At 46.0% G+C, this 13,271-nt stretch overlaps 1 protein-coding gene across 3 annotated transcripts in view; it reads left to right on the plus strand.

The window, feature by feature from the left end:
* Positions 1 to 11,825, plus strand: part of ino80db (INO80 complex subunit Db) — a 96,095-nt gene extending 84,270 nt beyond the window's left edge. For all 3 annotated transcript variants that reach the window (XM_041200180.1, XM_041200178.1, XM_041200179.1), the window contains 3 exons: positions 1,430 to 1,641; positions 5,901 to 6,058; positions 10,216 to 11,825. In XM_041200180.1, the coding sequence (XP_041056114.1) occupies positions 1,430 to 1,641; positions 5,901 to 6,058; positions 10,216 to 11,375 (1,530 nt within the window). In that variant the 3' untranslated portion in view covers positions 11,376 to 11,825. The remainder of the gene's footprint in view (positions 1 to 1,429; positions 1,642 to 5,900; positions 6,059 to 10,215) is intronic.
* The last annotated feature ends 1,446 nt before the right edge of the window (positions 11,826 to 13,271 follow it).

A 13,271-nucleotide genomic window follows, 5' to 3' on the forward strand; every position in this document is an offset into this window, starting at 1 on the left:
TCAGTGACAGTGTATGTGGAAACCATAAGAAGCAGGTTAGCAGACATTTATTTGCACAGAGTTTGTTGGAGCATGAACTGTTTTGCCATAGGAAGAAGAGGCAGCGATTGCTGCATCTTTTTAAGGAAAGAGGAGCGTGAAGCAATGATGCAGGAACTTTGGGCAAAGGGTGGGGCAGTATTGAATTGCTCCAACAAAGTGTCGGACACTTCTGTCCTGTTAACATCTATGGATCTTCAGGTGTAATGTCAAGTGCAAGGCAAAGTTGCCAATATATTGCTGCAGTGAATCTCAGATCAGGTGCAGGTTCCATTAGATGCACTATCTCAACACTGACTACTTATTCTCATATCAGCAGAGCAGCCATTACTGCATCGATGTGACACTGGAGTGAGCCTGGATGTTTTATTTTATGGGTATGGTATTGGACTGCACAAAACTGATTTTGCTAAAAGCCCTTACAGTTGTTAGAGGGGCTAGAACTCTCTCCAATTTAGGCTGGATTCAAGTCTTGGTCACAAATGTATTCAAAACTTTTATCCCACCGTCACCCAATTTACATAGTTTGGATGGTAGCGAATTGTTTGGACTTGTAGTGCTAATAGATGCCTGCTGATGGTGCCATTGAACCATTATAAGTCATTACTATTCTGCTATACATCTGGTTCTATATTATTTTTTATGCAATGAAATTTAAAAGAGAAAAGACCCTTCACCAAATTGGATATAATTCTTCACTGTTGGTGTCATTCCAGCACAATTACAAGGGAGTGTTTCATTCTCCAAAGTGCCAACTTTGAAGTGTGAAAGCAAGCCCCTGTAAAGGAGGTTTGGATGGACACTTGGAGGCCCACTCTCTGTATATGAAGAGTAATGGTTTCTGCCTTCCAGAATTCCTTCCATAATCTACACCCCCATCACCTCTAACCAAAACAAAATTGGTCCTTAAACTTTGTTCATGGGCCCTGACTATGCACAACATGCATGTCTTGTCCTCATTGGGTTACAAGCCATATATAAGCCGTGCGATTAAACAATTTTCATCAAGGTTTGTCAGGCACTTGGGTAAAAATGTAAAAACCTCACGACACCCCTCTCTTAAGAGCAATGAATGTTGTAGCCCAGGTGCTGTGTCCTGCACTGAATGCAAATCTTTTTCAGTGGAGACTAGTTCTGTGTACCTAAGCACATCCAGATCATTGCCACAGCCTTTATAGAAACATGTGATCTGTCTGTGTGTCTTTTTCTCTCACTCTGCTGCTCCTCCTTCCCAACCTGTCCTGTTCCTCTCTCACCACCCCCATCCCCTAGGTCTGTCTTGCTCTGTGTCTCATGCAGGCAGTGACCTGTGGTCCTGTATGCTGTGGGGTTTTTTTTTGTGTGCATCATCTCGCTTTTAGTCTTATTTCACGGCTTTGTTTTGTCTCAGGATAACTTCTTGCGAGGGGACAGCAATCGGAAGGTCCAGCAACAGAGGAAACCCAGGAAGAAAACCAAGCCTCCAGCACTTACCAAAAAACACAAGAAGAAGCGGCGGAGAGGCCCGCGGAGGCCTCAGAAGCCCATTCCTCCAGCAGTGCCCCAGGGCAACCTTTCGATGCCTGCCAGTCTTGGAGTGTCAGTGTCAGCCTCTCATGTACGGTAAGCACAAACAGAGTAAGCTGCATTCTTGCAGACTGTGAAAGAGAGCAATGATGCTTTGCACCTTTTCCTCACTGTTGTTCCTTTTGGGAACAATGGCATTCAAAGACAAGTGCAGAAGGCACTCAATGGAGCACATACCTCCACCACGCTGTGTTAACTCAAAGTTACTACAATTATGTAGCTCTCCCTTTAGGCTTTTCCCTGCCTGGTTGACGCTTTGTAACAACAAAGCGAAAAACAGAAATCTTTTTATTAAAAGCTTCCGTCTCAGTGAGGAAGCTTCAGGCCAACCAACATCCAACAACCTGCTCTGAAAACCGCTTATGTTGGACAGCTATGACAAATGCTACCACAGCAGCTGAGACAATCCAAGCCATTCTATATAAAGCACCATTCTTCGAAAAAAAAAGGCAATTCACCCCATCTCTCAATGCTAATTAATAATTTTTTTTTAAATTTCCAGGATCCGGATCTGCATCTTTGCCAAAAATTAATAATTTCTTCTGTGGGTCACACCCTATCTGTGTACCAAGTTTCATTGAAATCGGTCTATTACGTTAAGATATATTGTTTGCAGACAAACTGAAGGTTCACTAAATTGGTCCCTGGGGTGAGGGGATTGTCCTGTGATGAGAGGCTGTGTAATTTGGGCTTATATTCTCTGGAGTTTAGAAGAAAGAGAGGTGTTCTCATTGAAACCTACAAAGTTCTCAAGGGGCTTGATATGGTAGACGCTGAGAAATTGTTTCTGCTGGTCAGGGAATCTAAAACACGGGCACAGTCTCGAGATAAGGGGCTGATCATTTAGGACTGTGGCAGATGATGTGTGCCAGGCGGATCAAATCCACAAGGGAAACTTGATCAAGTGGTCACAAATGTTTGCAATTTGTATTTTATTTCGAGATGCGTGTCCTGAATGCAAATTCCATTGTTCCCATATGTTTTTGCAACTTTTCGTATAATATAAATCATTCATATTACTCATTTTATCAGTAACCTTTGGTAAAAATAAACACACTGCATGGCTTAGCTTCTTCTGGCTACGCATACATCCTACCATCTCTTTGAAATTCAAACTACCCTAATTTATCTAAAAATGCAAATTTTCCTCAAACCTCACATTCTAAAACCTCAGCCATGTTTACGTATTTAGCATTTCAAACCTAGCTTCTTTTTGATAACTCAAAGCCTCCAGACCAGCTGTCTTTAGTTCAATTAAATCTCTCACACACATGCATACACACAGAGAAACTATTCAAACCCCACTATTAAACCACTTTTACAATAAATCACAATATTACGAGAATTATTGTATTTTCTTGACAGACTGAGATGAGGAGAAATTGCTTAACTCAAAGGACTACCCTTTGGAGTTCCCTATCCTAGAGTGTTGTGGATGCTCCATTGTTGAATACATTTAAGGCTGGAATAGACAGAATTTTGCTGTCTCGGGTTTTTAGAGGCTATGGAGAGCAGACGGGAAAATGGAGCTGAAGCCCAAGATCACCCATGATTGTATTGAATGGTGGAGCAGGCTGGATGTGCCATGTGGTCTACTCCTCCTATTTCTTGTGTTCTTGTGCCTAACAAACGAGCGAAAACATTACCTTCAGTGTGGAATTAAAAATGAACTCATTAGGGATTGCGACTTAGTTGATGACCCACACAAGGGTAGCTCCAGTTTCTGAGTTATGGGAGGTATTCCACTGTCTCTCATTGTTTGTTCAGAAAACAGACATGAAATTGTTTCCCTGCCCTCCTATTTTTTCTCCCTACCCCAACTGAAGGTGTTAGCTCTTGTTGAGGTGATTTCATTGATGTTAGTTAACCTTCTGGTACACCAATATGGCCATACTCGTGTTGGCAGGCTGTTTGGCTGTGGAAGGCACTATTGGCAAAGAGCTGATGGGTGCCTGTTGGGTCTGAGAACTGAAGTCTTCTAAGCTGTCCCTGCAAAAGTCAGCTAATTCAGAAACTAAACTTGGGACCTCCTTTTCTCTGTTCTGGAATTTCTATCCACCCACTGGAACATCAGGGAAGCTGAACATATTTGGGTAATAACTGTGATTTAATGGGTACCCCTCTCGCCTTTGAGTCAGAAGGCTGTGGGTACAGGTCCCACTCCAGAAACTTAACATTATCCAGGCTGATACTCCAGGACTGTACGGAGAGAATGCTGCACTGTCAGAGTTGCCATCTTTCGGGTGACGACTTTAAACCGAGTCCCTGTCTACCTTCTCGGGTTGGCATAAAAAAACCCCACAATTCTATTTCGGAGAAGAGCAGTGGAGCTCCTCCTGGTGCTCTGACCACCATTTATCCCTCAACCAACATCACTGAAACTGACTGTCTGGTCGTTATCACATTGCTGTTTGTGGGACCCTGCTGTGCGCAAATCAGCTGCTGTGACAAAGGTGCAGCGGTACCTACACTTCAAAAAGTGCTTCATTGGCTCTAATGCACTTTGGAACATCCTGAAGTCATGAAAGGTGCTGCATAAATGTGAAACTGACTTTCACTTGGTGAGATGCACTGTGGTTGAAGCTCTTTTTCACACAGAGCAGCATTAGGAAGAATAACTGTTAAAAATTGCCCAAGGATGCAATAAATTATTCGAAGGGATAGAGATTGGAAGATCTCCCCAATGGCTTGTTGAGTGGCAGAGTATTAATTTATATATAGAAGTTGGTTTTTTTCTTATTACACTCCTGTGAAGCACCTTGAAAGTAATAAAAAGCCCTGACGCACTTTGCAGGAGCGTACTCAGCAAAATTTGACACTGAGTCACTTGTATTTTGGGACGGGTTAAAGGAGTAGGTCTCATTGAGCATCTTAAAGGAGGAGCAAGAGGCAGAGGGAATTCTAGAGTTTCGACCCTGGATGGCTGAAAGCACGGCTGGCATGCTGGGTTGAAGAGAGTGGACTGTGGTAGGTAACGTGACAATAAAGTCACTATCCCGCCTCATTTTTCTTGAACTGTCTGCAATCTTAGACAAGGTTGACCACGCCACCCCCCTCCAATGCCACTCCGCCGTTGTCCAGCTGGGTGGGACTGCTCTTGCCTGGTTCCATTTTTATCCATCTGATCTTAGCAAGAGAATCACTTGCTGTGGCTTCTCTTCCTGCCCCTTCACTGTCGCCCCTGGTGCCCAAGGATCTATTGATGATGCCCAACTCAACCTTGCCGCCACCTCTCTCGACTCCTTGTTGCTAAATTATCAGACTGCTTATACGACATCTAGTAATGGATAAGCAGAAATTTCCTCCAATTAAATATTGGGAAGACTGAAGTCATTTTTTTTGGCCCTGTCCCAAACTCCAACTACCAACTCCATCTCTCTCCTGGGCAACTGTTTAAGACTAAACCAGAATGTTCGCGACCATTGTGCCATATTTGCCCCCACCTTGAGCTTCCAAACACAACATTTGTGCCATCAGTAAGGCCGCCAGTTCCACCTCCATATCATCGCCTGACTTCGCCCCTGCTCAGCCCATTTACTGCTGAAACCTTTATGCATGTCTTTGTTACCTCTGCACTTGACTATTCCAACGCACTGCTGGCTGGTCTTCCACATTCTACCCTCTGTAAACTTGCGATCATTGAAAACTCTGCTCCTTGTCCCCTAACTTGCACCAAGTTCCGTTCACTTATCTTCCGCTAACCTACATTGGCTCCTGGTGAAGCAACGCCTTGATTTTCAGAATTCTCATCCTTGTTTTCAGCCCTCCCTATTGCTGTAATCTCCAGCAGCCCCACAACACTTGGCGATATCTATACTCATCCAATTCTGGCTTCTTGAGCATCCACAGTCTTAGTTGCTCCAATATTGATGGCTGTGCTTTCAACTGTCTCAGTTCAAAGCTCTGGAATTCCTTTCTACATCTCTGCCTGTCTACCTCACTTTCCTCCTTTAAGGCACTCCTCAAAACCCACCTCTTTGACCAAGCTTTTGGTCATCTCTCCTTGTTGGTTCTTTGGGCATATTTTCTGGTACTTTGGGACATTTTATTAAATTAAATATAAGTTGTAATTTTCTTGAGTCACTGAAGCCTGTAACATCACTTCATAGAGACTCACAAGGATCCAAAGCAGTAAGGCATATAAGGGGTGATTTTCAAATGTCATTTTCTTCTGTTGCTAATTTCGAACATGAGACAAGTTCCATGAAGTTTGTTCATCCCTCCAGAAGACCATGTTTATCCTTGGCACAGTACTGCCAAAATTGACCTCTAACCCCTTTCCTTTCTAATTGCAGGAATTCCTCGACTCCAGAACTCAGTGCTGATGAAATTCCTGATGACATCACCAATGAGATCACTGATATGCCAAATGACTTGGAACTAAATCAGGAAGAGTTGGCAGAAGTTCTTCAACGATTGCCTGATGACCTGCAGGACTTTGACCTCTTTGAAGGTGATATTTCAGCCAAAGTGCTCCCCTTCTAAGATAAAAGCAAAATACTGTGGACGCTAGAGATCTGAAACAAAAATAGCGTGAAAAACTCAGCAAGTCTCATGGCATCTGTGGAGAGGAACACGGAGTTAACGTTCTATTTCTCTCTAGTTCTGATGAAGAGTCATATGGACTCAAAACGTTAACTCCCTGTTCCTCTCCACAGATGCTGTCAGACCTGCTGAGTTTTTCCAGATAGTTTTGTTTTTGATCCCCTTCTAAACTGTGTATTTCCTGGGTTTATTGTTTTTGACAAGCTTGTGGACATGGCGCATAGTTTAAAACAGCTCTATTTTTCAAAAAAAAGCTTCTGAATGTAGGTCTGGGCCTCTTCTACTGACCTGAATAAACTTTGGATGTTTAAGTGCCTTGCCATTTAATATCTTACTGCGCCACGAGCCAGTGGAGCAGGACTAATTGGGTAACTCTTTTGAAGGACTGAATGGCCATCTCCTATGCTGTATTATTCTATTATGGTAGGGACACTTGAAGGTCATATTGCTTCAAGATTTCTTTGGCACTGAAGAAGGTTTGCAGGGGAGATGGCTCCACCATACATCAGTGTACAAGGGAAGTTCGTTCAATGCTTGCCAAAAGGACGTTTGAAAACCCTGTATCATTACTGGCGGGAGCAGTATGAGTGAGTGGTTAAGATGGGTTGTAGAGTTTCCCCACCCCATTGTTTTTTACTTTCCTGAATTCGGGTAGGGGAAGAGCAGCTTCCCCAGAGGGAGGAGGAACCAACTTAAAGAGCAGTCTTGCCTTTTGATGATGCCGCTGTTTTATCCATGGGTGCGCTAAAGCCTGAAGGCATGGGTCCCTGCAGTAAGAGGTTCCAGGAAGTGATGTCTTCCTAATTTTTACAGCTTCCTCATAAGCTGGCGAGGGCACCCCTGCTTCAAGGATAGTGTAGACCTCATGACTCAGGGTTCCCAAACCTCGATCACAAGCTTGGCCCCTTCTGCCTCACAAAGCCACTTGCAATCTTTACTTACTTTGCCAAGGGTCTGTTTGTTTGCATAAGGAGCCTGAAGGGACTTAGTACCCACAAGCACCACCAATTTTGACATTCTAAGTGTACTGCCTGTATGCCATGACATTATTCCTGTTAGCTTCAGGTGGGAAAAAGAGAGAGAACTTGCCAGCCTGTCCGTGCACAGCACAATCCCACAATAGACAAAGAAAGACAGACTTGCATTTTTACTTTATTCATGTACGGGTTGTGAGTATCACTGGCTAGGCCAGCATTTATTGCCCATTCCCAGTTGCCCTTGAGAAGGTGAGCTTCCTTCTTGAACCAGTGGACAGTGCCTTTCATAGCCTCAGGCTGTCCCAAAGTGTTCTCAGTTGGTAGCGCACTCGCCTCTGAGTTAGAAGGTTCCGGGTTCAGGTCAGCACGCCAGGCCGTGAGCACAAAAACCTAGGCTGACACTGTAGTGCAGTACTGGGGGAATGTTGCACTGTTGGAGGTGCTATCTTTGGGGTGAAATGTTAAACCGATGGTGCATGCAAATGTTCCCATGGCATTATTTCAATAGGAGCAGGGGAGTTCTTCCCTTTTTTCTGGCCAATGTTTATCCCTCAATCAACATCACAAAATATGGTTTATCTGGTCATTATCACACTGCTGCTAGACCATAAGACATAGGAGCAGAAATTAGGCCATTCGGCCCATCAAGTCTGCTCTGCCATTCGATCATGGCTAAGTTTCTCAACCCCATTCTCCTGCCTTCGCCCCGTATCCTTTGATCCCCTTATCAATCAAGAACCTATCTATCTCGGTCTTAAATACACTCAATGACCTGGCCTCCACAGCCTTCTGTGGCAATAAATTCCATAGATTCACCACTCTGTGGCTAAAGAAGTTTCTCCTCATCTCTGTTCTAAAAGATCTTCCCTTTACTCTGAGGCTGTGCTCTCGGGTCCTAGTCTCTCCTACTAATGGAAACATCTTCCCCACGTCCACTCTATCCAGGCCTTTCAGTATTCTGTAAGTTTCAATCAAATCCCTCCTCATCCTTCTAAACTCCATCAGGTATAGACCCAGAGTCCTCAAATGTTCCTCATATGTAAAGCCTTTCATTCCTGGGATCGTTCTCGTGAATCTCCTCTGGACCCTCTCCAGGGCTAGAACATCCTTCCTGAAGTACGGGGCCCAAAATTGCTCACAATATTCTAAATGTGGTCTGACCAGAATCTTATAAAGCCTCAGCAGCATATCCCTGCTTTTATATTCTAGTCCTCTCTAAATAAATGCCAACATTGCATTTGCCTTCCTAACTACCGACTCAACTTGCAAGTTAACCTTAAGAGAATCCTGGACTAGGACTCCCAAGTCCCTTTGCACTCCAGATTTCTGAATTCTCTCCTCATTTAGAAAATAGTCTATGCCTCTATTCTTCCTACCAAAGTGAATGACCTCACATTTCCCCACGTTGTATTCCATCTGCCACTTCTTTGCCCATTCTCCTAACCTGTCCAAATCCTTCTGCAACCTCCCCGCCTCCTCAATACTACCTGTCCCTCCACCTATCTTTGTATCATCTGCAAACTTAGCCAGAATGCCCTCAGTTCCTTCATCTATATCATTAATGTATAAAGTGAAAAGTTGTGGTCCCATCACTGACCTCTGTGGAACTCCACTAGTCACCGGCCGCCATCCTGAGAAGGACCCCCTTATCCCCACTCTCTGCCTCCTGCCATACAGCCAATCTTCAATCCATGCTAGTACCATACCTTTAACACCATGGGCTGTTATCTTACTGAGCAGCCTCCTGTGCGGCACCTTGTCAAAGACCTTCTGGAGGTCCAAGTAGATAATATCCATTGGCTCTCCTTTTTCTAACTTACTCGTTACCTCCTCAAAGAATTCTAACAGATTTGTCAGGCATGACCTCCCCTTGTTTGTGGGAGCTTGCTGTGCGTAAATTGGGTGCCATGTTGCCTACACTTAAAAGTATTTCTTTGACTCCAGAGCATTTTGAAATGTCTTGAAGAGCGCTATATAAATGCAAGTTCTTTCTTTACAGCTAATTAAATGCTTTTGTTTGAAATGTAAAGTTTGTTGTACTTGTAGGAAATGCTGAGCCCATTTTGTGCACAGCAAGATCCCACATGCTGCAATGAAGATTTGATCAGGCCATCTTTTTTTAGGGGTCACTGCCAAGGCATGTAAATGAAGACTTGGGAGTTAAAATCTCCAGGCTTCATGTTCCAGGGAGTCAGCAAACCAAAGAGCAGATACTAGGTAGAGTGACCAAAAGCTTCATTATGTGGTTGGATTTAGGAGGTTCTTGAACACTGAAGAGGAGGTGGAGTGGAGAGTGGGGTTTGAGGAAGGTGCCAGAGGGCAGAGGTTAGAGGGACAGCGTGGCTGTGAATGGATTTGGGTACATAGATTAGAGTTAATAGTTACATGGTATTGCAGACGGGGAGCCAGTGTAACCACGGGTAATGGGCGAACAGAACTTAATGTCGGATCACATTAGGGCAGCAACATTTTGAATGCCTCAGGTTTACATGAACAAGGATATCAGCCAGTCTGTCACTGTATGACACTAGGGTGCAGCAGTGATGTGTATGGATCTGTCACTGTGTAGCCTGGGGTACAGTGCTGATGAGTACAGGTCTGTCATTGTAACGTTGGGGTACAGTGCTGATGAGTATAGGTCTGTCATTGTAATGTTGAGGTACAGTACTGGTGGGCATAGGTCTATCCCTGTGTAGCATTGGGGCACAGGCCTGTCACTGTGACACGGGGTACAGCACTGGTTGGTACCAGTCTATCACTGTGTTAACACTGGGTACAGAATTGGTGGTACAGGTCTATGCCAGTGTAGCACTGATATACAGTACTGATGGGTACAGATCTGTGTAACACTGGGGTACAGTACTGGTTGGTACAGGTCTGTCAATGTAATACCGGTCGATATGATGGTAATTTAAGAGAAACGACAAGAGTATCACTGACGTGATGAATGATGAGAGAATCTGTAACCCAGTATTTCCACACAGCATGTCAGATTTGCAATGGAAATCTCTTATCAATGTTCTGTATCATATGGAAAAACATTTCTGCAGTAAAATGATGTTCTTTTGCTCTTGCTGCCCTCCTCTAGGTAAAAATGGTGAATTGTTACCAACTACGGAGGAAGCAGAGGAGCTGGAGCGTGCACTGGAGGCAGTGACATCGTATGCTGCCTCACTGGAGTGTCTGAGTTCTATTGGTGAGCTGGGGCACACAGATGGAGATGGTGACCAGGAGCTGTCGGGCAGAGGAATGGGTGTGTTTGTCGCTGCTGCCGCCGCTGCAGGGATGCCAGCCCTAAGCAGGGCAGTCAACAACGAACTGGGAGACCTCCTGAACGGCCGCATCTCCACAGAGAACTTCTCCAGCCTGGAGCTGGACGAGAACCTCCTCCATCACCCATCTGCACTGTCCAGCCCGGCTGGTTCCCTGGGGAGTCAGGCTCAGGGCACCTACCCTTCCCCTTCGGACGTGGGCCTTTCCTCTGTTGCCTTGGTCAATCAGAGCGGGCTCGCAGAGCGGGCCCACCAGTCCCATTTCCATAACCTCCGGGGTGACGCCAGCCACACCTCGCCCAGGAGCCACCTGCTGGGCAAAGCCGAGGACCTGATCTCCCCTCGGCCGCACTACGGCAGCGAGCACTCCCGCTCATCCCCGTACAGCAGCGAGCATGTGCCGTCGCCCTATAGCGACAACGTAACTCCTCCGCCCCGTCCCCCACCCTACCCTGGGGATAGCCTCACCACCCCCTACCCCCCTGATGTGACGCTGCTCCCTGCCCACGTCCTGCCCGCCCAGCTGGTCAACTCCCGGCCCCAGTGGGGCACCATCAGCCTGAGTGACCCGACCTCCTTCAGTGGCCTGATCTCATCTGGGGCCGAGGGCCACCTGCTCTCCACCTCCCTCTCCACCCCTCTGTCCACACCTCACTCGCCCTCCACACACACGGCCTTCTCCAGCGCCACGCCCAGCAGCACAGTCCTCCTCCCAGGCCTGACCCAGGCAGGCTTCAGTGACGGCGTTGCCACCATGGGACCCTCATCGCCCCCCGACCTACCGACATCCAATCCCACTAAGCAGCAGCTCCCCCAGTTCAGTGCTGCCTTCGGCCCACAGCTCACCTCCCACAGCGGCATCCCCAAGGACGTTCAGCCAACCCACAGCTCAATCGCGCCCCCGACGGGCTTCTCAGTAACCGCAGCCGCCGCGAGCACGAACAATGTCACGGCTCCGTTTAGCACTCCACAGTGAGCCTTCTCGGGAATGCTGTATGAAGAGGCCACCTGTTTCTTGGCTTGCAAGCAAGGGTTGAGATGTTCCCCTGATTTTTCTATGGTGTCTTGGAGCTTTAAGGGTACCGTCTAGTTTTTTTTAAAACCTACCTGCGTAAGGGTGGAGGGAAAAAACAGCTCGGTAAGCTGGTTTTGGGAGAAAGTAACTTGTGACTGGGTAGAGATGCCAGTGGTTCCTGCCCCTGTATTTCTGCTGATTATGGTTAATGAGGAATTTTGCTCATTTACTTTCAAGTTCCCCTATCCTCAACATGCTCATTCGCCTCCCATCCCCAAAAGGTAGAAAACCAATCTACCTTTCGTAATGGTTCTGTTATGATTTTCTTTTGAATGACAGATCCAAGTCACTTTGTGCCCCCAATAACTTGGTTTGGTAGGCTTTTTCCCTGTCAAACCTTCTCACTCCCACAACAGCACAGCCGCCGCCCCCCCCCCCCCCCCCCCCCCCCCCCCTACCCTGCAACTGCACAACATTTGTGAATACCCCTCTGCCACTGGCATCTCTGTTGCAATCAGCTTTTTAAAATGAATTGACGGTCAAACCATGGCAAAAGTTGCGTGCAGACCCGAATCTCTGCCAGTCTTTTACAGGACATTGCCATTGTTCACCCGGGTACATTGCCAAGCAGCCGCTAGGAGTTCAGGTGACTTCCTTTCCACCATGCCAGGGCCTTGTGTGCTTTTTGAAAAGGGGGATTGGTGACACTCTTTCCCCCTTCCTTTTCAGGGCTAAAAGAGCGTAATACATTCAGTTTGAGTATATTTTTTATGTAAATACATTAGTACATTTTATGACAAGATTACTTATCTATAAAACCATTAATGGCGCACTGTTAAATATCAAACTCAAAGGTAGACGTTTGGCTCATTGAGGCTTTTTATATATTAAAAAAAAATCTCACGCGCATACACACACGCACACAAAAACACAAAATATAGATTCTGGATTAGATCCCACAGTCTCTGCATGTACATCCCCCAAAGTTGCTGTGAGATTCTTAAGCAAAGTGGCAGAACTAACTCGTCACTTAGTTGCTAAAATGCAATCCTGAAACACAGTCTAAAGTCTTCTATGTATGGACTACTAACACGGAAATCAGTTGAGCCTGCAAGGCCACTTCAGGGCACTTTTTGAAAAATGTAATAAGTACACAGGCTCCTAGATTTAAAGCCATGGTTAGGTGTTATCTTTCCCACCGACCCGAGCGTCGCATCTTTATTTTGCTTACCCTTCCCCTGCCTTCTCTTCTCTGGCTCCTTCTTCCCTCAGTCCTGGGTCACTTTCCTGACCCATAACACCAGCAGAGATGTGCAGAACATGTTTATTGAGTGAGCAGCACCTGAGTACAAACATCATCAAATCCCTTCTTCCTCCTCCTTGAATTTATTTCCGTGAGAGGCACTACCAGATTTGGCAGAAGCAGTTGTGCTTGGCGAAATCACAAGCACAGCACCTTAGACTTAAACAGTCGCTCAGTTACAAGTTGATTGCTGAAGCTTTTGTTCCATTTTAATTAGCTCGGGGTGGAGGGGCATGGAGAGTCTCCCTTCGTCTTTATTATTGGTGTGAGGGACAGCAGAGGTTGTGAAGCCTTTTCTAGGTCTGATAGGAAGCGAAGGCCTATATTTTTCCTGCTGACTTGATGACAGCCACACCTGGAATCTCTGTGAAGCAAGGGTTTTGGGACCCCATTGGAACATGATCTGCATCAAAGCGCCTTAAGCACGTGGGATCCAGATTCCCCCTCAAACTGGTCTAGCACTTTTGACAGCCGACACTCAGTGGTTAGTCCATGTGTGGTCTGGGGCTGCTAGCCCTGGCTTCCAGAGTTTAGCTGTTTATTGTATTGCCCGA

Source organism: Carcharodon carcharias, chromosome 12, assembly GCF_017639515.1.
Source record: "Carcharodon carcharias isolate sCarCar2 chromosome 12, sCarCar2.pri, whole genome shotgun sequence".
Lineage (NCBI taxonomy): Eukaryota > Metazoa > Chordata > Chondrichthyes > Lamniformes > Lamnidae > Carcharodon > Carcharodon carcharias.